Source organism: Periplaneta americana, chromosome 1, assembly GCF_040183065.1.
Source record: "Periplaneta americana isolate PAMFEO1 chromosome 1, P.americana_PAMFEO1_priV1, whole genome shotgun sequence".
In the NCBI taxonomy this organism is placed as follows: Eukaryota; Metazoa; Arthropoda; class Insecta; order Blattodea; family Blattidae; genus Periplaneta; species Periplaneta americana.
In genome coordinates, this window is record NC_091117.1 from 195724322 (window position 1) to 195750986 (window position 26665).

Genomic DNA, 26665 nt, shown 5'->3' on the forward strand with positions numbered 1-26665 from the left:
TATTCTTAGACATGCTACTGGCTTGAAACTTCACTAAACGGTCTACAGCACACTACAGTGCCGGCACTGGACGAGACTGTGCTGTTACGTAGCGCAGGTGCCATGCGATGCCATCTGTTGAGCAGGAAGGAAATTAAGAACAGTAACGCTCGTTGTGCTGCATAATTTGCAGGAAAGTCAGTGTTGTAACTTCAAGCAGCTGTGCTCAGTTTTATACTTACGCCTTTCACTGAGTTTACGATAACCCGCCAAGCATGGTGACGTATTATGACGTGCCTATTTATGTGCCATTGGAAATTGAATTCAAGGCTTGAATTGACGAACATTCCAAGTCCAATGAAGTAAATTTTTTAAGGAGAGCTTCTAATGTAAGAACGAAATATTTATTTATTTATTTATTTATTTATTTATTTATTTATTTATTTATTTATTTATTTATTTATTTATTTATTTATTTATTTATTTATTTATTTAATCTGACAGGATTAAGGCCATAAGGCCTTCTCTTCCATCCTGCCAGATAGCACTTATAAATGCAAAAAAGAAATACAAACACTGATGAAAATAATACAAATTAAATTAAAGCCCTATAGAGGGTCAACAGGGTCAAAAGAACACTATAGAGCTCTCATCGAGCTAATACAAGAAAAAAAGAAAGAAAAACAGAGATAGTAATGATGATAGTGATAACTGATAGTAATAATAATAATAATAATAATAATAATAATAATAATAATAATAATAATAGTAATAAATACATTACACATTGTCAATTTTACAACAGCATAGTTACAATATTTACTATATGTCATAGGTTAAGCCAAAGTTGCGCAACCTGACAGGTGTTCAACAAGCAATTCCATGAACTAGAATGTGATTTTTAATTTAAATTTGAATTTTGATATTGTCCGACAGTCTCTGACATGGTCAGGGAGAGAATTTCAGAGTGTGGAATCGATATTCTTAAAGATGATGAGTAGAAGAATGTTCTATGCAGAGGAATAGAGAGAAGGTACATGTTCCGGGTTCGAGGTAGTGAAAGGTAAACAAAACGAGATGCTTGGTAAGATGATTAAAAAGAACAGGCTTAGAATCGGACTTGGGATATTCTTATTTACAGGATGGTAACTTATGAAAACGCAACATGCCAGGTAAAAGTCAAATTCGATCAATTTTGGACTTAGAATATTTGTCAATTCAGGTCTTCAATTTTTAAATTTACAAGTAGTACTAACGTTGGAACTATAGGTATATTCCATACAAAAAACAATTATGACGGACTTCCTACCTTAAAGCATGTCCATTCATTTTCTTACACCAAACGCAGAGTTTGTATGCAGAATCAGTAATCGGATAAATGGGACATTCTGCATGATCTGGTGATACGTCCAGACTTCTAAACACTCTCGTGTCTTTTATGTTTGGACATGTCCTTTTATTCGTTACATAGGGCTAATTTAAATAATGTGTTATGTATTAAGAGATGCTTATTGTGTGTTTCAGCTCGTATCTGGTTGTACAAAGACTTGGCAACTCATCCTGTAGTACAATACATAGCGTGGATCAGTCTTCCAGTGTTCCTCATCCTCTTCTCTGCAGGGTTTGTGCACATCGTTGCTCCCCAATCAATAGGTAAATCAGTCTATTTTTCTCATTTCGACTTAGTTATGGTGTAACCATCTCTCAAATCAGTTTATATACACATTAGAGAATAGCTGGATTATTGTACAAATTATCACTTAATATTTGCAAAATAAGTAAATGAAAGTATTAAAAATTTGTAACCAGTCATTTCCGTATGATTTTTACATACAAATATTGTTCCAGGCTCAGGAATACCTGAAATGAAGACGATTCTACGAGGGGTTGCCCTCAAGGAGTACCTGACATTCCGTACACTCATAGCCAAAATAGTAGGACTTACGGCTACTCTTGGAAGTGGTATGCCACTTGGTAAAGAGGTACAAATCATTCATTCAAATTCAGTACTTGTTGATCTGTAGTGCAGAAAATTGTTGTACTTTGTGAGGGCGAGACAGGACTGACAAATCTGATATTACTATGTTGGATGTTACAAGGGACTTCGATGTGCATGTATTCAAAAGAGTTGCGCTACAAAATGTAGGAGACGGAAGTGTGAAGAACAAGTTACATTTAGTCTATACGTTTATTAAACTTGTTAGTGTATAACATATCTACAGACTTCACTCCAGTAAATTTACTTCGTAGCTGTATAATATATGTGTAGGTCTTGCTACATCAATTGTACCTCTAAGGTTATAACATGTATGCAAGTCATACTCTGTTCATTTTAATTTTTAGGTAACATATTATCTTCAGATCTTACTCCATTAATTCTATTTCTTAGATGAGTAACATGTATTCCTTTAATTTCTTAGACGTATAACATATCTACGGAACTTATTCTATTTATTTTACTTCATGAGTATGTAACATCTACAGGTCTTACTTCATTAATTTTACTTCTTTAGTGTGTAACATTTCTGTAGATTTAACTCTATTAATTTTATTTCTTAGGTTCGTAACATATTTTCAGGTATTAATCTTCATTTTAGACCAACTTTTTTGGTGTGTAACATATTTTCAGAATTTACTCTACTCAATTTACTTCTTCGGTACCTTTGTAACATATCTACAGGTCTTACTCTATTCATTTTACCTCTTAAGTGCGTAGCATATCTTAAGGATTTATTCTATTCATTTTACTTCTTAGATATGTAACATATCTACAGGTTTTTCTGTATTCATTTTACTTTTTAGGTATATAACATCTACAGGTCTTACTCTACTCATTTTACTTCTTAGGTATGCAACATATCTATAGATCTTACTCTGTTCATTTCACCTTTTAGGTGTACAACATATCTGAAGAACTTACTCTATTCATTTTATCTCTTGGATGTGTAATATATCTTAAGGATTTGCTCTATTCATTTTGCTTCTTGGTATGTATCTACAGGTCTTACTCTAATCATTTTACTTCTTAGATATGTAACTTATCTAGAGATCTTACTCTACTCATTTTACTTCTTACGTATGTAGCATCTAAAGGTCTTACTCTACTCATTTTACTTCTCAGGTATATAACATCTACAGGTCTTACTCTACACATTTTACTTCTTAGATATGTAACTTATCTAGAGATCTTACTCTACTCATTTTACTTCTTACGTATGTAGCATCTAAAGGTCTTACTCTACTCATTTTACTTCTCAGGTATATAACATCTACAGGTCTTACTCTACTCATTTTACTTCTTAGATATGTAACTTATCTAGAAATCTTACTCTACTCATTTTACTTCTTACGTATGTAGCATCTAAAGGTCTTACTCTACTCATTTTACTTCTCAGGTATATAACATCTACAGGTCTTACTCTACTCATTTTACTTCTTAGATATGTAACTTATCTAGAAATCTTACTCTACTCATTTTACTTCTTACGTATGTAGCATCTACAGGTCTTACTCTACTCATTTTACTTCTCAGGTATGTAACATCTACAGGTCTTACTCTACTTATTTTACTTCTTACGTATGTAGCATCTACAGGTCTTACTCTATTCATTTTACTTCTCAGGTATGTAACATCTACAGGTCTTACTCTACTTATTTTACTTCTTAGGTATGTAACATATCTACAAGTCTGGCTCCATTCATTTTACTTCTTAGGTATATAACATTTATGTAGGTCTTACTCTATTAATTTTATTTCTTACGTGTGTAACGTATCTGCAGGTTTTAATCTCTTCATTTTGCTTTTTAGATGTATAACATATCTACAGATCTTATTTATTCATTTCACTTATGTGTGTAACGTATCTGCAGGTCTTATTCTATTAATTTTATTTCTTAGGTGTACAACATACAGTATGTATTAATTTCATTTCTTAGGTGTACAACATATCTGCAGGATTTTCTCCATTAATTTGACTTCTTATCTGTGTAGTATCTGCAAGCTCTATTAATTTTGTTTCTTAGATGTACAGCATATCTGCAGGTCATCCTCTATTCATTTTACTTCTTAGGTGTATAACATATCTTCACGTTTTACTATGTTAATTTTATTTCTTAGGTGTGTAACATATCTGCAGGATTTACTCCATTTTATTTCTTAGGTGTGTAACATATCTACAGATCTTGCTTTACTCATTTTACTTCTTAGATATGTGACGTATCTACAGGTCTTACAGTGTTCATTTCATTTCTTAGGTGTATAACATACGGTGTGTATTGATTTTATTTATTTGTTCTGTAACATATCTGCAGGAATTACTCTATTAATTTTCCTTATTAGGTGTGTACCATCTCTACAAGTCATACTCTCTTTATTTTACTGGTGAAGATAAGAAAGTAAATTTCAGTTTTCACTTTCTTATTGAAGGAAATGGGGCTAATGGTTATTAAGGCAGGCACTGCACATCAGATCCCAACCATTTCAGAATGTAATGGTGTTTGGTAGCTAACATAGGGATTTTCATCACTTCAGTAGAGAGTTGACGTAGTCTGTCAGATGAAACTATACTTCATCCGAAAACCATGTTATGAAGGGAATCTCTGGACTTGACGTAAGAAGGTCTGAAACCATCAGCACTCAATTTTCTTTGCCTGGTTCCTTCAATTCTTGCATAATTTTAGGCCTGCTCTGTACGGCCGTATGTTCGCTTTCTTTTCTGTTATTTTTATTTTTAGTTGGTTATTTAACGACGCTGTATCAACTACGAGGTTATTTAGCGTCGATGAGATTGGTGATAGCGAGATGGTATTTGGCGAGATGAGGCCGAGGATTCACCTTAGATTACGTGGCATTCACCTTACGGTTGGGGAAAACCTCGGAAAGAACCCAACCAGATAATCGAAGCGGGAATCGAACCCGCGCCCGAGCGCAACTTCAAACCGGCAGGCAAGCGCCTTAACCGACTGAGTCACGCCGGTGCCCCTTCTTTACTGTTCTCTAACACGTTCCATGTGAGTAGCTTTCATCCTGGCTTAAACAGCTCATCGATTTCTGTGGTGAGTGGATTAGAAATTGTCGAACATCATCTACACCAGCCCTGGACATAGAGGAGAAGTGAAAAGGAACGTAGAAACACCCGTCCATGTCGAGTCACTGCAGACCACCCTTAACTCCCCACTCCACCTTCCCCGGCTGAGACAGTAATGTTTCGAGTAAACAGGAAGGTAAGCATTGTTCAGTGACGGATTATATAAGGCAGGAATCATAGCCTTTACGAACTTTCGGCTTTCGCTGTTCGCCTAAAATCCACCACTGATGCACAGTGGCTTACTCTGTGTTTGTTTCTAAGGCGGTGTAAGCGAAAAGGTCATGGGCCGGGGGTTTCTGCGTTCCTTTTCACTTCTTTTTGTCCAGGACTGTATCAAACTCTCTTCGAAATTTCCATTGCGTTTCAACTAGAGTTGCGGCTTTGCAGGATACTCGTTCTGTAGTTTTTGTAGAATTCGAATCGGATATTGTAAGGTGGAAATGGTCGTAGTATTGGTAATATTGGTCAGAAAAGAAACTTTAATGAATATATAGGAATCGAAATAATTTTATTTAATTAAGAGTTACAAAATCGTATAACAATCAACGAAATGCCTTTCTAGGACACGCACTTGGACAGTCATCGCTTATATAAGACGCAAATGCGGCAAAGCAAGCAGATTTCAATCCGGCCGACTTTTGGTTGTGGGGTTACCTCAAAGAGCGAGTTTTCCTGGCACATCCAACAACCCTACTGCAACTGAAAGATGCCATCTCACAAGAAATTGCCAGTAAGACATTATCTGGAAAATGCTCTGCATGGTGTCGCAGACAGAATGCTGTACGTTGAACAAGAGAACGGCGGACATCTTCCCAATGTTTTGTAAACCCCGTTGTTTGCCCAACACTGTGATGTTTTTGTTCTTTCCCTATCTAAAATATTATAATATTTATAGCGGTTTAATGTTTGAACTGACTTTTGAAATACTCTATGTATTAAAGACAATTTAAACATAATTAATATATTTTCGAGTATATATTGCTTCCGGTACGGCAGCGGCCCAACTACAGCACAGATTGTAGTACTGAATTCTCATTTACAGGGTCCGTTTGTGCACATCGCCAGTCTTAAATTAGTAATGTGGTGCTGAATTCTCATTTACAGGGTCCGTTTGTGCACATCGCCAGTGTTAAATTATTAATGTGGTGCTCAATTCTCATTTACAGGGTCCGTTTGTGCACATCGCCAGTATTACTGCCACCCTTCTGTCCAAACTGGTGACTTCATTCCAGGGTATATACGAGAACGAGTCTCGAAACTGTGAGATGTTAGCTGCCGCGTGCGCTGTGGGGGTAGCCAGCTGCTTCGGTGCTCCCATCGGAGGTGAGGAACACTTTTGTAGGATAGCAGTTAGTGAATAGTACATTATGCAACGAGCCTATAATGGTAGTAATTAAGACGCGAGTATGTTTGTTTATGAAACGAGCGCAAACGAGTTTCATAATTTTCATACGAGCGTCTTAATTACCATTATAGGCAAGTTTCATGCGACTTTTTATGCTTGACCATATTTCTAACTTGAAATTATTCATAAGTATTCATGTTATGGTTATGTAAGTGAGGAGCGGAACTGACCTGAATTGTGAGATGTGCGCAGGCGCGAAAGTATTGATTTTTTCCGAGGCACGAATGCCATTGACCTTGATATAACCTAGAGAATAAGATGAATATTAGTCTTGATATAACCTGGAAATTGATTGAGAATTGAAAAACGAGATGACAAATTGAATTTATTTGAACATTATTTACAATTAACGCTAATTATTATAGTAACAGAACATAACCTTCTGCGACAGTATTGGATTTCCAACCTCCGTGACTTTTCGCTAATTGTCTTTCGATTGCATATCCGAGAATAATCGATACTTGCGGTTTATAATGATACAAAGGTGATTTCTCATTGGTTGAACAACTGAATTATGATGAATAGGTGTACTTTAATGAGGTGCATTAAAGGGCTACTACCAGGTGTATAATTACTACATTTCGGCATGGTCGAGCATGAAAGTAATTTTCGACATAATTGTCGCGAAGTAGTCTCTTTCTAAACATATGACTGCAACAAATTTGATATAAGTATAGAAAGGCTCTGCAACGAAGAGACTTAAATGATAATGTGCAAATGAAATCATACGAAAATGAGAGATGAACATTGATTTGAGTGGCAGAAATGATAAGGAAAAAAACAGAGAGAATAATTAAAACGAAGAAAGTAGGCCTATTAGATATGCTTAATTCAATTTTATGGCAAAAAAGTACAAGACAAAAAATTAAGAAACGTATTTATAATGCTATTTTCCAAACTGTAATTACATACGAGTGTGAGATGTGACAAATCTGTAATAAGTCAGAATTGCTACCTGCGAAGATGGATTTCTAGAGAAGATCTGCCAGTATACCTCCTGCCTACATATACAGTTGCCAAAGTAGATAAAAGTTCAGTCAGGTATAAACAACAGCTGACTTCAGGACTTCGGGAGATGATCAATATCGAGTCTCGAAAGATTAACAACCAGTCTTTACGTCAAGGACGCGACGTAATACAACATTGTCGTGCGGGTTTCCGGCTTTGCGGGCGCTGTTAGTCCCGTTTTCTCGATCGTTGTACATCTCTAATCTGTAGTATCAGTAGCCAACAATATGACTTTAATAAATTCGAGTTCATGTAAACGATAGGGTCTATATTAATAAAAACTGACGTCATTAATCCGCATTTGTTAGAACAGTTCAGTGCAGTTTACATCGAATTATTTAGTTCTAACTTCAGACTTGGATGAAGTACATTTTAATCTGTGATAACATGTTTTTATGGTCAGTTTTGACAGAGTTTGGAATACCACAAAAATTAATGCAATTAATAAAGGAATGCATGATTAATTCGAAATGTAAAATTAAATTTGGAACTGTTATTTCGGATAGTTTTGAGGTTCAATCTGGAGTGAGACAGGGAGATGGTTTGTCACCCATATTTTTTAATTTTTTCTTAGAAAAGGCATTACAGAAACTTAGGAATGAAAATATTGGAATTTCATTGGGCAATGGTAAAATTAGTTTATTCGCATATGCTGATGATATTGTCCTTTACTCGTAGGACAAACAGAAGATGATATCAAGAAACTTTTTAGACTCTTAGTAGAAGAAACAAGAATAACAGGGTTAAAAATTAATTCTGATAAAACTAAATACATGAATATATCACGTACCTCAAATAATAGAGGGTCACTTCTAATACTGTAGATGATTGGGAGTTTCAAAAAGTTACTGAATTTGAATATACTTAAGAAGTATAATTAATGAAACAGGCTTATTTGGGAAAGAAATTGAACATAGACTCGTTACGGCAAATAAGTGTTATTACTCCCTTCATAAATTACTTAGTTCCAAACTCCTTTCTAGATTATCAAAATTAAGATGCTATAAAACTATAAACCTACCAACTCTCCTATATTGCTGTGAAACTTTTATATTAAAAAAAAAAACAACAAAATCCCTTTTTACTTTTGAGAACAAAATCTTGAGGAAGATTTTTGGTCCCGTTCAAGAAAATAACACATGAAGAATTTTGAACAGGGAACTAAGGGATATTTATAAAGATCCGGACATAATAGCCTTAATAAAAAGTCGAAGACTACGTTGACTTGGACACGTTCTACGGCGTGATGAAGACTCTCTTCTATGTAAAGCTTTCGACTATTCTCCAAGATGTACGAGACCTCTTGGTAGACCTCGTCTCCGTTGGTAGAACCAAGTATATGATAATCTTTGTACAGTGGGAGGACGACAAGAAGATGCAGAGAACAGAGACGAATGGCGATATATCGTGAATGAGGCTAAAAACCTCTTAGCTTTTTAAATGTCCTTGATTGATTGATTGGTTGATTGATTGATTGGTTGATTGATTGATTGATTGATTGGTTGATTGATTGATTGATTGATTGATTGATAATATGTTTTATTAATTCTTGTCTGTAAAGAATAATAAATGTACTTATGTATTGCAGGGGTGTTGTTCAGTATAGAGGTCACGACTGTTTATTTTGCGGTGAGGAACTATTGGCGTGGATTCTTCGCTGCTGTCTGTGGAGCCACAGTCTTCAGATTGCTAGCTGTCTGGTTCCAAAAAGAAGGTAATTATTATCGATGTCTAATAGGTACAGGTACTTCGAATGAACGAGTTTATAAACATAAAAATAAATCTATAAACTGTGAAGTCTCACTCAGTATGTTGTTATGGTTACACTGAGCGACTTTATCGAATGGATTGTTAACTTAGAACTTGATTATGAGCATCAGTATAAATATCTGTCCAAATAAGAAATTAGTTTACTAACTGGAAGTACGGTTTTAATCAAACCTATATCAACTGACAGGGTTGCCAACATCGGCACACCGCATGAGATGTTAAAGAAATGAACATTACTACTCATGTAAGCAGTGTCATTGCTAGTTTTCTTAAATTCCCATTAGTTGCAACTTCAACGTTACTTTTTTTTATTCGATTTTCTAACCCTCGCAATGTAGCTGCTCTAGAATTTAATGCTACTTATCTGTTTTTTTTTTCTTTTCGGTCCCAAGCGTATTTGTTGAAAATAATTAGGACATTTTACCAATTTTTCGATGTTCGGATGCAGTGGCTGGGCAACATTTAGCCTGTTGACCAAATATACACTACAAACGTGCAGCAAGTCTATGCAGTCTTGGAAATCTAGCATGCGGAAAATCATTATCAAAATTACTTAAGCTTTTTCTATTGTTATAAATATCTTTCAAAATGTTGTCCATACTGGAGCCCCAATAATTCCGTTTGATAGATAATAATCGGAACGCCTTTTGCTTTTGAGCTTACAGTAATACTTCTTGCACGTAGATTTCCTTGGCGTACAATACAGTGAATTGATATTGCCTCTACACTGAATTCCCCGTACTGTTCCGCAACCTGCTACACTTGCATTTAGAAGACGTCACCAGCTGTACAACAAATCTAGTACTCGCTGCACATACGTCACAACAGGCTGACCGTGGCTAACAGGCTACGGCGCGACGTCACATTCTTAGTCATAACATGGCCACCATTGAACAAGTTTATATATAAATGCACATTTAACATAAATTTAATATAGCAATTCCTTTTATATACAATTCCTTTTATAGACATGTATTTATATTAGGCGATTGTCAAGATGGCCATGACTAGACCATGATAATCACGTGACTCTGATTCTTGCCGAAGCCTAGGCTGACTTGGACTGGTCTAGCCAAATAATTAACATTACAAACTAGGATGTGCGACATGCTAGGTTCGAGCCTCCGTACGTTCCACATTTTCTGTTTTACTTATTTTCCTTCTTCCTTTTTTTATAAGGTTATACGTTTTCAAGGTTATTTGTTGTTATGAAAAGTATGTTACGATATCCGGAGTATTTATACTCTATAAATGTACGTGTTAAAGTTTTCTGATCGTTACCATTGTTGGAAGGGATCGCATATAAGAGAAATATTTACAAGTATTCGTAAAAAAAAATAAATAGGGTCCATAAAATATTGATGTAATGAAATTTTTAGACGATTATTTTAAAACGATGTTCCAACTACTATTTATTTAGCTTCGAAAGAATTGATGATAGTGACATGGTATTCGGCGAGATGAGGCCGAGGATTCGTTATGTGATTAGCTCACATTCGGAAAACCAAACCAGATAATCATCCGAAGCGGGCATCGAAACTACGCCGAGCTGTGCTAGGGATCAGTATGTAAACGTGCTGCTGTCTGAGCTATGCCGGTAGTCTTGTGTTAAGGAATAATTCTCCAAATTTGAAGAAATGTTTAATTAGTATTGAAATGAGAACGTAATTGGCCTATAAAGTTAATTATAATTCAGTACAGATCTAAAACATTAAGGTTCTGTTAAGCAACTTCGTTTTAAAATGTTTTTTCTGTGTTACTAAAGAACCTGTCTTTACTTTCCTCTGTGTGCAGCCACTGTGACTGCTGTGTATGCAACCAACTTCACAATGGACTTCCCGTTTGATCCCCAGGAACTGATTGTTTTTGCTCTTATTGGGTGAGTGAAGAATATATTTAGATCATTCTAATGTTGAATAACATGATTAACCGTGATTCGTTTAAGTGATACTTTCTAACGAAGTGAATTCACGCAGGGACTTGCGGTAATTGATTGTGACTTCCTTAAGCATTTCAGTTTTTTTCTAACAGTAGGCCTATGTTTGCATCATTACTTTACTATCTGTATAATACTTCACAGTATTTTTAGTACAAGATTGTCATTGAATGAATGTGTGAAGGCCAGAAAACAATTTCATATCTTTTTAAATGAATTTTGTCTGTTCACTTTTCATACAATCACAGATATTAACAGCCATAAATTTGTATATGTACATATATAATCTAGTACTTTACACTCGACATAATATCGACAAATTACTCATTAGTGGCCAATATACATGATCATGAAATTAGAAATAGTGAACAAATTAATATTCCATACTGTAGATTACATAAGAGCTCGTGTGGCGTGGGTCGTATAAATGAACCTAAAAGGGAGAGGTTAAACTAAGGTAAAGAAAGAAATAAATAAAAAGAAAGAAATAAATAAAAAGAAAGAAACAAACAAACAAAGATTACATAGGACTAACACAAGCTTTCTTGTCATTTATTTATTTTTATTTATTTATTTATTTACTTACTATTTATTTATTTACTTATTTATTTATTTATTTATTTATTTATTTATTTATTTATTTACTTATTTATTGATTGATTGATTTATTTATTTATTTATTTATTTATCTATCTATCTATATTTTATTTATTTATTTACTTACTTATTTACTTATTTATTTATTTATTTATTTATTTATTTATTTATTTATTTATTTATTTATTTATTTATTTATTTATTTATTTATTTATTTATTTATTTATTTATTTATTTATTCTGGTGTAGTTAAGGCCATCAGGCCTTCTCTTCCACAACACCAGGAATACAAATACAATAATAGAAATAAACAGAAAAAAATACACTATATACAAAATAAAGCTACACAAGAAATAAAGAGAGAGAGAAAAAAACACTATAAACAAAGTAAAGCCACACAAAAATATACACAGGTTGCAATCACACAAACTTTAAATGAGTGTTTAAGTATCATAATTAATTGTATCCTAACTAATTAACTAACATAAACAAGAAACTTGGAATTTTAATCTAGATTAAAAAAGAAAAAGGAAAAAAAAACACAATCATAGGGATGAAATGATATAATAAGCTTCCCAATCATATTATAAGTTACCAATCAATAGCTTTAAAACTAGATTTTATAATTGGTTATTAAATAAACCTTTTTACTCTGTTGGTGAGTTTTTCAATACAAATTTACATTAAATTGTTTTAATTAACAAATTTGTTTACATTTTGTTACAATTAATACTGTACAATAAGTGTGAAGTGTTTTCATGAATTTTATAATTAAAAAACATTTCGTGTTTTCGTTGTTTTAATTAAATTTTACTTTTTCAATTGCATATTTCGTGTTTTTCAATGTATCTGTGACGAAGCCTATTATTGTATGTCTAATGGCCTAATAAATTGAATTGAATGCCCCAGCCTCAGCCCAAACCCGAAAGTACCGGAGTGCGAGTGCAAGATATTGGTAGTACATTTATACTTGTTTTTTTTTTTAAAGATGGGACATGACAGTTAAACGACATTGAACTACAGTGTCATGTTGCCAATATGGACGCTGCCAGCTGATGGAAGCTAGCAATTGTCATTAAGATGGCTGACGTTAAGACATTCATTGACAATTGACGCGAAAGTAAGAAAATAATACAAACATCGACAGAGAATCAAAGACGAAACGTACCACTGCTAACATTGTGTGCACAATAAATGTCGCCAAAAGAGCTATTAAGCACTCGCCACGTGGGAACGGTAAGTTTGGCAACTCAACCGTTGTTACCATAGCAACAGGCCTACCACGCTATGTGACATTCATGTCATGTCCCATCTTTCAAAAAAACAAGTATAGTACATTAAGAAAATGAAAAAAGTGCATTTTGGTACAATAATTTTCTCTTAGATCTGATACATTTTACTTTTGATCAGTGGCAACACTGGATATAGCCATCTAACATAACATAACGTTGAACACTTGCTCACAGGGCTATATCTGGGCTGGGAGGTGCCTTCTACGTATGGATGCACAGGCAATATGTACTGTTTATGCGGCGCAATAAGAAGATGACGACCTTTCTACAAAAGAAGTAAGTTATCTACAGTGAAATAAACACAAACTATTTGAAAAGTAAACTGTTTTCTAAAATGTAATTTATCAAAGTAATATCTGTTGACAAACAAATTTACATGATTCATAGATTGAAAATAGTGGTAATAATTAGGCATCATAATTTAAGATTTTTTTCTGAATTTAAATAAGACGAAATACTGCATTCATATTTCATATAAATCTATATTCCTTATTTTCAATTTAGATATAAGTTTTAGATGTCTTTTCGGTTGAAACAATTTCACAATTCCTGAAATTAAATTTCACAATTTTACTCTATTTCTGTCCTGTGTTGTCGCTCAAGCGGTATAATTTCTAATTACAAGTTTAGCGAATTCGGGTTCAATTTCTGGCAGAGAAGTAAAGAATTACTTCGTAAAGAATTACTTCTCTCTCGAAGGGGTCTTCTCTCACTTTTGATAATCTAAAGCTGTGATTTATATAAATAATATAAAGAATTTAACTTGTGTATTTATGCTTCATTTGTGAGTCACTAAACCATCTATGGGCTATATTAATGATTCTCTAAACCAAATGTAATTACACAAAGTTCAGTCGTGACAATGTTTTGTAAAGATGGAAATTATTTTCATTTGCGTATTTTTATGTTATATTAATATAATTAATTACTTTGAAACAAAGAACATAAAAGTTACTAAGAAAATGAAAGAGATGAAATGATATTATGCACTATGAAATACGGCGTTAACTACTGCAGTGTACTGTAGAGCTGTAGAAAACGGCGTGCTGCACGCAAATTAATTGGAATGATGCGCTACTGTCGCTAGGCTTCGGACCAATCGAGTGGTCACTCTTTCTACTCATTTTCGCTATGTAAACATACTTCAGTACGGTACCTTAAAATGAAGCTCTATATGGCTGAATGTCAGACGTAGAGGTTTAAAAAAAATTGTTAAAAACATGTAGTCCTCGTTACTTTGTGTGCAAAACTTACCATATGCAGAATGAACTGTAAGTAATGTCATCAATTTCAACGGGTTATTCTTTGAGATATTTGAAACAAAAAGTTTGGTACAATTTTGGTTGTTTTTGCTTCCTTTTCGAGAAAAAAATTGCTTTATTTGAAACATTTCATAACGTATATATTATTTCAATGTTCCGAAGTATATATGATATTTCCATGCAGATATTCTGCGTCATCATACGATGAAAGAGTAACGGAACGGAGAAAAATTCTCTCCGGCGCCAGGATTTGAACCCGGGTTTTCAGCTCTACGTGCTGATGCTTTATCCACTAAGCCACACCGGATACCCACCCCAGTGTGTGGACTTCAGTCCTACGTTCATAGACATCTATGACGTAGTGCAGAGGGCGGCCACTAGAGGGAACCCAAGAGTTGGAACTTAAAACTGAGACGATTCTGTCCGACACCGGGGTGGGTATCCGGTGTGGCTTAGTGGATAAAGCATCAGCACGTAGAGCTGAAAACCCGGGTTCAAATCCCGGCGCCGAAGAGAATTTTTCTCCGTTCCATTACTCTTTCATCGTATTTCATAACGTGTTTTGGGAAAGCCATTGATTTAATTCGCAATATTCTCAGTCAATTTAAGAGAGCAGTGTACAGTGAAACCCCAATTATCCGTCACCCTATTAACCGATTGACGGATTATCCGACTGTATTTCGCTTTCTTTTCTTTTACTACAGAAATGCAGTACATGAAGTACCGTAATATGACATTATATTAGTACACATTTTTCTTTCTAGAGTGTGTTATTAACTTGTTAATCATTACAAGCCTCTACCCTTACACAGTATAGTCTACTGTTCGAGTTGGCGCGCTGTACACTATAATTTCTATATAGCCTAAAATGTCTTCCACGGGTGTTAAAAGAAAACATGTGCTAAGAATGCAAATCATTGAGTGGTTTGGGGAAAGAGAAACTGTGACTCATGTCGCATCAGAATGCGAGACTGGAGTTAAATTGTGCGCATTTAATAAAAATCAAGAATAAAGTGTTTATTAAAGTATATAAATCTACAACATGAGACCGCCATTATTCCTATCTTTCTACAGAGACATTACAAGGAGTTTCTTTGCCCCTTGAAAATCCGTCGTTGACAACCAGACTTACATTAATGAAATGATTCACTACCTAGCAAATGCAAGACCACGGAGAAAATTACGATAGTGTAACTATTATTCACTTAATTCATAAAAATCTTCTATTGTATGGATTATCCGTTTTTTTCGATTAAAAGTTGAGTCCACCTCTTTCATTACTACGGATAATAGAGGTTCTACTGTATTATGATAATAAATTATTGAAAGAAATTTAGTTTTATCCTTTAAATGTGCAGAAATTTGATCCGAACAAATTTAACAATTTAAAAATCTTTCGCAGAACAAAAAGTTACATGTGTTCGGATAAAATTTCTGAAAATTTAAAGGACGAAACTAAAATTCTTTCAATCACTTATTATCATAATACACTGCTCTCTTAAATTGATTGAGCAAATTGGAAATTAAATCAATGGATTTCCAAAACACGCTATGAAATGTTTCATATAAAACCATTTTTATCTCGAAAAGGAAGCAAAGACGAGCAAAATTGTATTAAACGTTTTTGTTTGAAATATATCAAAGAATAACCCCCTAGAATTAATGATATTACTTACTGTTCACTCTACATAATGGAGTATCGTGATTTCACTATGCGTATAATTAATAATTGATGCATGTTGTGTGTGACGCAGTCGGTTCCTGTACCCAGGCATTGTGTCACTATTGGTGGCTTCCGTCTCCTTTCCCCTCGGACTAGGTCAATTCATGGCCGGAGACCTCAATTCTCATGATCAGGTGAGTACATCTGCAATCACTTTTTTATTGTTTTACATTGAATCAAGTGCAAGTGTCTTAAGGTTAAACTTGTATAAGAAAATGAAACGTACTTCTACCAAGAGAAAAGCTGTAGTCGTGCGTTTACAATTTATAATTCCCACATTTCTAGTTATTAAGCGAGCGCATCGATGAAAATACTATTTTTCGTATTTTAGTTGGATTGCCGTAAGTTTATACTGGGTTAACAATCCTTCGAGCGTCCGCGCTTTCACGACTTAGGCTAATCGGTGGAACTAGCTACTGAACTCTCGCCTCCACCCCGCTGAAGGTCGCGTCAAGCGTCAGTATGAGTTGTACTCTTACAAGATAAGCACGTGTTCTTTAAGCGGCGTATTACAGTGTGTTAATTAAGTTGATATGGCTCAATTCTTTTTTATTTTTAAGTGTTTATTAGTAATAAATTATGCAACAAACTGTAGTTAGGTTTCTTAAGTGTTTATTTATTTATTTATTTATTTATTTATTTATTTATTTATTTATTTATTTATTTATTTATTTATTTATTTATTTATTTATTAGTTATTTATCTATTAGTTATTTATCTATTTATTCATTTACTTATTTACTTATTTATTTACTTATTTACTTATTTATTTACTTACTTACTTTATTTATTTATTTATTTAATCTGGTAGAGATAAGGCCATCGGGCCTTCTCTTCCCCTCTACCAGAGGATTACAACTACAATATTAAGAATACAATTATAATTACAATTAATATTAAATTTACAAATACAATAAAAATCAAAGTACTAAAAGATTAACTGATTAATAAAAGCTAGACAGTTTATTGTAAAAGTTAAGAAGAAAGCATTTCTTTTATTGATTAAGTAAAAATTAAACTTAAAATTAAATTAGATTAAATTTTAGGTGTATATTAGCCTAGATCATATATACCAGATTGCTCTGCGTTATAGGCTTTGACGGTAACAACTTTTGTCAGGTTTACTCTGCTGCCATCTAGTTGTTACATAAGGAGTCGCGTCATAACTCCCATTTGAATTGCATTGGCGACTGTACTGCCATCTCGTGTTAGTTTATGGCGGACAGGTGGCGGTTGTTCTCTTCTAAGTGCAACCGACTTTAACATAGGAATGAGCAATCTATATGTATTAGTAATAACTTACGCGACAAATTGTAGGTAGATTTACTACGGACTTGACGTTCACCGCTGTTATTGGCTTGACTTGCCCAGGACCCGCAAGCAGTGTAAGTAGACGCGCGAAGAATTGTTCACTCAGCATATTTCAGCTTTTAGTGCATATGAAAGCATATTTCGTTATTTTCTTTTAGCAATCTGGTGTTTAAACGAATATTAAGAATACGGAAAATCGGAAAAATGCAATACAGAAGAAACGCAGACATTCAATATTCTATTTATGGCAATCTGACAACATGCACAGACAGTGCACTGTTGTCGGCGAATCATTGTGACAATTCCGCGGCAATCAACAAAGCACTCCATAATTAAATGACTCTGGAAAAATGTATAATATTGGTGCAGCAAAATGTAAATAAACGACCTCTGTTTGAGGAACAATAAATGACGATTTGTGTACGGAAAGGGATTTTACTTTGCTTAGTTTTCCGGCGTTACGTCATTGCTATAGTCTATGTTAATATTATTTCTGTTTTTTTTAGTCTAAAAATTCTCTCTCTCTCTCATATATATATATATATATATATATATATATATATATATATATATATATATATATAACTCACGAAAATTCCAAATACGGTACAAGATTTTAATAAGGAATAATTTTCCAGATATTCGCGATTTTCATCGCGCGTACATGATAATGGACGTTGAGATTAAAAGAATAGATAATCAAAACAAGAAGCCTCCTTATCTTCTACTTCGCACATGCATAACATTTTGACAGTTATGAAAACGCTGTAATATGATCAGCGCGGAACTTACAGGAAGTATTGATAGACTTCTTTGCGCACACTAAACTCGAATTTTTTTTTTCTTGTCAACAAAAGGCCTAATATAGCACGATAATAGGCCTACAACATTCCGTGTTTTACTTGTCAACGTAGCAAATCAGAATATTTTATTATGAGGACATGTAAGAAACTTCGACAATATGTTAAGAGTGCATTGTATTTTATAATAGCTTAGCCGCACGAAAATTATTTAATTTTTAATTAGTTTTATCAATGATGCCTAACGGAAAATGTGCCAGAAATATAGGCCTAGCTATTGCTTAAACAGTGAGTTGAAAGACACGCAACTTTAGCAACTGACTGTGTCTCAATATTCTTATGTATAATAGAAAAACCATCAATAATAGTAAATTGCTTAAAATAAAATACTTTTTTTTATTATATTTTGTATATTTTGTTATTTTTAATATATAGATCCTGGTTCTTAAGTGCATACGTATTTTGCCATTTTTAGTGCAAATGAATCCATCTCATTATTATTATTATTATTATTATTATTATTATTATTATTATTATTATTATTATTATTATTATTATAGAAAGTAATAGTTACTATCTGTTCATTTTATATAAACGTAGAAAATGTATTATATTTTAAATATTTGTTTTCTTTTTTTGGGTGACATTAGGTGACAGGCCTTTTTACCAATTTCACATGGACCAAGACTGATCTAACTGTAGAAGAAGCAGAAATAGTACGGCACTGGATAACACCTTACACCGATGTATTCGTCAGTCTTGCTGGCTTCACCCTTTTCCATGTGAGTCTGTGACGTCATCTAAGCAACATAGTGTGAAGTGTTTCTTGAGTGCATAAGCTAATCCACAGATGTGCATTGCAGTTCATCTTCTCCATTATTGGCTCCACGATCCCTGTTCCATCGGGAAGCTTCATCCCCGTGTTCAAAATTGGCGCTGCACTGGGTCGTGTGATGGGTGAAGCAATGCATCTCTGGTTTCCTATGGGCGTCCATTATGGCAACACAGTAGCTCCTGTTATTCCTGGTAACTCACACTATACTTGTTTTTTTTTTTTTTTTTAAGATGGGACATGACAGAAGCATTGCGATCGGAAATAGTAATATGCGTTACAAGAGCGGTATGTTGAAGTTTTCGTGTTCGAGGAAAAGTTTGAAAAAGCGAAACGTAGTTGAGCTTTTTTAATTTCCGAGAATTGAAAGAAAGCATACTGCTCGTGTATCGTACATTATTTTGTGCAAAGATCGTTTATTACATACCTGAAAGAGGAATTTCTAATTAGTTGCAATGAAATCTCCATCTTGGTTTCTGTTCAATGACGGCAAATTTGAAAAACAAAAATATCTATCTTCAACATTGTTGCTTTAAAATGTTTTTTGTGTTTACTATACTCCAGCCGGCCGTGATATACGTCTGTCTTCCCCCCCCCCCCAGTCTGTAAATGCGAACTTAAAACATAACCGGTAAGGTTATGTAATGATTTATTTTTCATTTTAATATTTCAACAATATTATTTATATAACATATTGCAGTAATAACATCGGCAAGTTTAATTTTGCCGATATTGTTGATTTTTTTCACGGCTTCCTTAATGTTACTTCCATCACAAATGCAGTAACTTTAGTGGAGTTGTAGAGTTTACTTAATTTTTGCAAATATTTAAAAACAATAATTAACAGTGCAATTTAGGTGAAATTGCAGTGGTAAGTTTCCAATTTATAATTATTACTAATTGAACGTCTCTAAAAATAATATGTTAAAAGCCTAAAGCAGTAAAATCAATATGTCACTTAAGCGGTAAGAAGAGGGAAATTGTTATGTGTGTTAGGTTGGGAATACTGAATGTGGAATTTTAGACTTTCCGCGGATTGGTTTTGTGCGGAAACCAAGCAAATACGTACGATCTCGCACAAAATAACTGAATGTCACATAGCGAGGTAGGCCTGTTGCTATGGTAACAACGGTCGAGTTCCCAAACTTACAGTTTCCACGTGGCGAGTACTTAATAGCTCTCTTGGCGACATTTATTGTGCACACAATGTTAGCATTGGTGCGTTTCGTCTTTGATTCTCTGTCGATTTTTGTACTGTTTTCTTACCTTCTCGTCAATTGTCAATGAATGTTTTAACGTCAGCTATCTTAACGTAGGGTTGCCATAAGTCCGGGCTTTGCCGGACATGCCCTCTTTTTTAGGGTTAATTTTTTCGTCCGGGTGGGTTTTTAGATTTTGGCTAATTGCCCCGGTTTTTAGGTTAAGTTTAAAATACGACGTTAGTAGTGAAGGAAAATGTCTCAAACTGAGGAGATAAAAAGACAGGAAGGAGCAATCTAAGCAAATATGCTTGAAATTGGTGCGACGGATTTGACGTCAAACTACATCTTCTACATATTATTATAATGTACCGAAGTACATATGATATTTCCATGCAGATATTCTGAGTCATCATACGATGAAAGAGTAATGGAACGGAGGAAAATTCTCTCCGGCGCCGGGATTCCGTCGGATCCCGGCCAACTAGTCACTCATTACGAGTGCACCTCAGCACATGTGTGGACTTCGGTCCTAGGTTCATAGATATCTATGACGTAGTGCAGAGGGCGGCCACTAGAGGGAACCCAAGAGTTGGAACTTAAAACTGAGACGATTCTTTCGACGCCGGGGTGGAATCCGGTGTGGCTTAGTGGATAAAGCGTCAGCACGTAGAGCTGAAAACCCGGGTTCAGAATATCTGCATGGAAATATCATATGTACTTCGGTACATTATAATAATATATATGATATGCGTAAATCACTTCGTGATTTAAGACGGCGCTTATTCCGTCGGATCCCGGCCAACTAGTCACTCATTACGAGTGCACCTCAGCACATGTGTGGACTTCGGTCCTAGGTTCATAGATATCTATGACGTAGTGCAGAGGGCGGCCACTAGAGGGAACCCAAGAGTTGGAACTTAAAACTGAGACGATTCTTCCGACGCCGGAGTGGAATCCGGCGTGGCTTAGTGGATAAAGCGTCAGCACGTAGAGCTGAAAACCCGGGTTCAAATCCCGGCGCCGGAGAGAATTTTTCTCCGTTCCATTACTCTTTCATCGTACATCTTTTACGCCTCATAATCCTCCGCGAAATACCGTCAATCGCCAAATATTAAATTGCTACTATCGGTTTTGGTCATATGTAAACGATATTAGCAGATTATTATATCAATGTACATTTCACTGTATATTTATCAAAAGTGTTATGGTTGTGACATGGACTGAACACTAATTTCCACATTCTTTCTTTTATCAAGAAAGATGTTGGCACTCCTTCATACGTTAAAGCATAGGGAGACGTACCAACTATCAACAGACATATTCTACAGTTTAGCTGAAGAGAATATTATCTTATTTATAAAAAAATAACACAAAAGAGCAGTTCGAGGAGAAAGTTCTTCTACAAAATTAACCGACTTCTTTGTAAAACCAGGCAGCAATTTCACTTCTTTGTATTATTATTGTGTCTTTTAAGGTTAAGAAAATTACTACTATAACAATATTTCTCAGCTTGAATAGTCTACTTATTATACATATATCAGTATTGTACATGATATATGATAGCGATCTGTTCAGAAGTAGGTGTCGATAAAGTGTCCTTTTCTTTATCAAAATATGGCAACCCTATCTTAACGTCAAATTGCTAGCTTCCATCAGCTGGCAGCATGGTAGTCCATATTGGCAACATAGCTCTGTAGTTCCAAGCTCGGCCGCTTAACTGTCGTCTGTCATGTCCCATCTTTAAAAAAACCGGTTTACAGTTATCCATCATTTTAGTTGTAATGAACATTGTGGGCAGTATTTCCTGCATTCTTTTCCCCTTTCTCTCTCGGAAAAATAGAGCCATAACAATACTCACGCAAAAGTTGCAAAGGTTTACCACGTCAGCATTGCCTTCGCGTTCAATGCTCACAAATTTTTATTCTATGTTGTTTTTGCACCATGCTAAACCATATGTTACCGAAGCTTCAAGGTTTCTACATATTCTTTCTCCTAAAATATGGATGGATGGATGGAGAGATGGATAATTTAATGTCATTCAGCACGAATACAGCCCATAGACGTCAAAACATACGAATAAGACATTGAAATAAAATCAAATTAAATATACAATTACCAGATTATTTACAAAACATACGAATAAGACATTGAAATAAAATCAAATTAAATATACAATTACCAGATTATTTACAAAATTCCTTTGCAGAACGAAAAGTTACATTTGTTTGGATCAAATTTCTGCTCATTTAAGGGACAAAACTAAAATTCTTCCAATCGTTTATTATTATAATATAGTATTCTCTTAAATTGACTGAACATTTTGGGAATTCAATCAATGACTTTTCCAAAACACTCTATAAAATGTTTCATATAAAACAGTTTTTATTTCGAAAAGGAAGCAAAAACGGGCGAAATTGTATTAAACTTTTTTGTTTGAAATATCTCAAGCAATAATATGCTGAAATTAATGACATTACGTTACGGTTCGTCTGTATATTTACACATTGCGTGTAGTTATTGCTGCTATCAAGTCGTTGCTGGCATGGAGTGCCGACGTAACGGCCAGTTCTCTGCAGTCAGATGCGTTCAAAGGCAAATTAACGCCACGGTATATCAAAACGTAGAAAAGAGATATTGCTTCACTTTCAGGCGTAATCCTTACGATGAAAATTTTGATTAAATAATTATTGCATAAATATGTAATGAGAAGATATCGCACACCCAGTAAAATACTGTCGTAAGTCGAAAATCACATATTACTTTCGTAATTTTTTTCCAACACTGTTTTCCTAGTTGGGGGCATCAAATTTTAATAGTAAAATAGTAAATTATCAAAGGTTTTTGTGCCTATTTATTACAGCAGTATTTTACTAGGAAATATAACATAGTTTCAATTACTGTAATATCTGTGTTCTTCTTTTTCTCTTCTTATTTTGTATTGTTTTAATTAATAAAATGCCTTAACATTTTGTGGAATGCCCCCTGAGCACGAGTATGTACTCGGGTGCTAGAGTGATTTTTATATGTATCAGTCAAGGGTAAACGTGATCAAGGATGAGAATGGTGACTTGCTTGCAGACTCTCCATCAATCCTAAACATATGGAAAAACTATTTTGCGCAACTACTAAATGTACATAGGCCAAATAGAAATGATCGGGATGAAATTGAAATACAAACTGCTGAGCCATTTATACCCGAACCCACGCTTTCAGAAGTCGAAATTGCGATAGAAAATCTAAAAAAGTACAGGTCTCCAGGTATCGATCAAATTCCAGCAGAATTAATACAAGAGGGTGGAAGTGCATTATATAGCGAAATTTATAAACTTGTACTTGCTATTTGGGAAAAGGAAATTGTACCAGAACAATGGAAGGAGTCCATAATTGTACCTATTTTTAAAAAGGGGGACAAAACCAACTGTGGTAACTTTCGAGGAATATCACATTTGTTGACATCGTACAAAATTTTGTCCAATATTCTTTTGAGAAGATTAACTCCGTACGTAGATGAAATTATTGGGGATCATCAGTGCGGTTTTCGGCGTAATAGATCGACTATTGATCAGATTTTTTTTTTTGTATTCGACAGATAATGGAGAAAAAATGGGAGTATAAGGGTACAGTACATCAGTTATTCATAGATTTCAAAAAGGCATATGACTCGGTTAAGAGGGAAGTATTATATGATATTCTTATTGAATTTGGTATTCCCAAGAAACTAGTTCGATTAATTAAAATGTGTCTCAGTGAAACATACAGCAGAGTCCGTATAGGTCAGTTTCTATGTGATGCTTTTCCAATTCACTGCGGGCTAAAGCAGGGAGATGCACTATCACCTTTACTTTTTAACTTCGCGCTAGAATATGCCATTAGGAAAGTTCAGGATAACAGGTAGGATTTGGAATTGACGGGTTACATCAGCTTCTTGTCTATGCGGATGACGTGAATATGTTAGGCGAAAATACACAAACGATTAGGGAAAACACGGAAATTTTACTTGAAGCAAGTAGAGCGATCGGTTTGGAAGTAAATCCCGAAAAGACAAAGTATATGATTATGTCTCGTGACCAGAATATTGTACGAAATGGAAATATAAAAATTGGAGATTTATCTTTCGAAGAGGTGGAAAAATTCAAATATCTTGGAGCAACAGTAACAAATATAAATGACACTCGGGAGGAAATTAAACGCAGAATAAATATGGGAAATGCTTGTTATTATTCGGTTGAGAAGCTCTTATCATCAAGTCTGCTGTCAAAAAATCTGAAAGTTAGAATTTATAAAACAGTTATATTACCGGTTCTTCTGTATGGTTGTGAAACTTGGACTCTCACTCTGAGAGAGGAACATAGGTTCAGGGCGTTTGAGAATAAGGTGCTTAGGAAAATATTTGGGGCTAAGCAGGATGAAGTTACAGGAGAATGGAGAAAGTTACACAACACAGAACTGCATGCATTATATTCTTCACCTGACATAATTAGGAACATTAAATCCAGACGTTTGAGATGGGCAGGGCATGTAGCACGTATGGGCGAATCCAGAAATGCATATAGAGTGTTAGTTGGGAGACCGGAGGGAAAAAGACCTTTAGGGAGGCCGAGACGTAGATGGGAGGATAATATTAAAATGGATTTGAGGGAGGTGGGGTATGATGATAGAGACTGGATTAATCTTGCACAGGATAGGGACCGCTGGCGGGCTTATGTGAGGGCGGCAATGAACCTTCGGGTTTCTTAAAAGCCATTTGTAAGTAAGTAAGTAAGTAAAAAAAATATGTAGCCTAACTTATTTTTGTTCTAGCAATAAATTATTGTTATTATTATTATTATTATTATTATTATTATTATTATTATTATTATTATTATTATCATCATCATCATCATCTCTGTACAAATCACAATTTTCGAGTTACGACACTATTTTATTGGAAGTGCGATATGTGCAAATTAACTATATTACTTATTTGATAGGTGGTTACGCAACAGTGGGGGCTGCCGCATTCTCAGGGGCTGTGACGCACACCATATCCGTATCTGTGATTGTATTCGAGATGACTGGACAGATCACACACATTATCCCTATTATGGTAAGTTGTCCACTTCCTATATCATTGAATAAATATATTAGATGTGTCAAGTTTCTTAGTACAGCTTTACAGAGTAATAGTTTTGTATATTTTGATGAATTTAGGCTGGAAGAAAATATTATAACCAGACATTCGGGCACAACTGTAAGCAAGTTACGTGAAAGATTGTAGCAAAGGAAAAAAATTTAAAACCGCAATGCATTCCAAGAATGCTAAGATACTGGCTTCATGTGAGTGACTGATGAACAGTCAAGTACCCGCATTACTATAAAAAAAATGCCTCAACGAGCATAGTGGATTGTTTGAGCAAGCGAGAGAACGCATTAATAATGAACTCATTGTTGAAACGATTCAAATAATTTTAACGTTATTATTACAAATAAAGCCGGTGTTATACTCTCTGTTACGACAAAATAATATTGTATTACCAGCGACAAAAACAATAACGAATTTTCACTACTTCTTTACCGATAAATGTAGGCTAACTTCGTTATAGTTATAATTACTTTATTTAAATAATCACGCTGTTCCTTATAGTATTACCACAGTCTAGTATAAACAGTCACGAAGCTTGAGTTGTGAGGGTACTATACTAAAAGCCAGGTTATGAACCGACGAAACAGGAAGTAGCTGGAAGGGCGAGAGGAAAGTGCGGGTTAGAGGGGTAGCCTGTGCAGTGATGACACGTTGAGTGTGGGGCGGTGGAGGGGAGAACGAGAACGGAGCTTTTCATTGGACCTCGCGTGAAAATGTCGTCTGCTAACGAAAATCTGGCAACGGAATCACGGAGACAGTGTAGCCAGTTCATTTGCAGTACCACGTGCATTACGAGTCGCATTTCGTACCAGCGTCATTAGCTCGTGCTTTCTTAAAAACAGTAATTTTAATTACTAATATTGTTGATAGTGTTATCGAGAACTATATACAGTAGTTATTTTAAACATATCTGTGACAAACGCTGAACACGCTTTGAATCTCGCGCCACTATGTGGCAACAGAGCTCAGAAAGAGACCAACAGAACGTTGCTTCCGGGTTAGTCGGTTCATAACCTGGCTTTTAGTATAGGAACAATAGACTGTGCCAGTACTATTTCGCATTGTCTGTAATGAGGCGATAGTAGCGATCCTAGTGGTTAGCAACTATCTATGGATGCATACTCCCAACGTATTGAGCTTCGTGACTATATATACTAGACTGTGGTATTACTTAGAAAAAAATAACTGTTACTTTTGTAATGCGTTATTCCCCAATTCTGTAAGAATAGTTACTGGATTTGTTAAAACGAAATATATTTTTTTAACGTCTCTGAAGTTATCGGATGAAAGAAAATAAAGAAAAATTACTAAAAACTCTTCAAAGAATTGGTAAATTTTA

The 26665-nt window shown here is 34.7% G+C and overlaps 1 protein-coding gene across 7 annotated transcripts in view; it reads left to right on the forward strand.

The window, feature by feature from the left end:
- The window catches only part of ClC-a (chloride channel protein 2), a 266134-nt gene that overhangs the window by 213958 nt on the left and 25511 nt on the right, over positions 1-26665 (forward strand). For all 7 annotated transcript variants that reach the window (XM_069835328.1, XM_069835336.1, XM_069835346.1 and 4 more), the window contains exons 3-12: positions 1504-1632; positions 1828-1961; positions 6233-6389; positions 9068-9193; positions 11044-11128; positions 13249-13350; positions 16091-16193; positions 18821-18952; positions 19034-19196; positions 25175-25290. In XM_069835328.1, the coding sequence (XP_069691429.1) occupies positions 1504-1632; positions 1828-1961; positions 6233-6389; positions 9068-9193; positions 11044-11128; positions 13249-13350; positions 16091-16193; positions 18821-18952; positions 19034-19196; positions 25175-25290 (1247 nt within the window). The remainder of the gene's footprint in view (positions 1-1503; positions 1633-1827; positions 1962-6232; positions 6390-9067; positions 9194-11043; positions 11129-13248; positions 13351-16090; positions 16194-18820; positions 18953-19033; positions 19197-25174; positions 25291-26665) is intronic.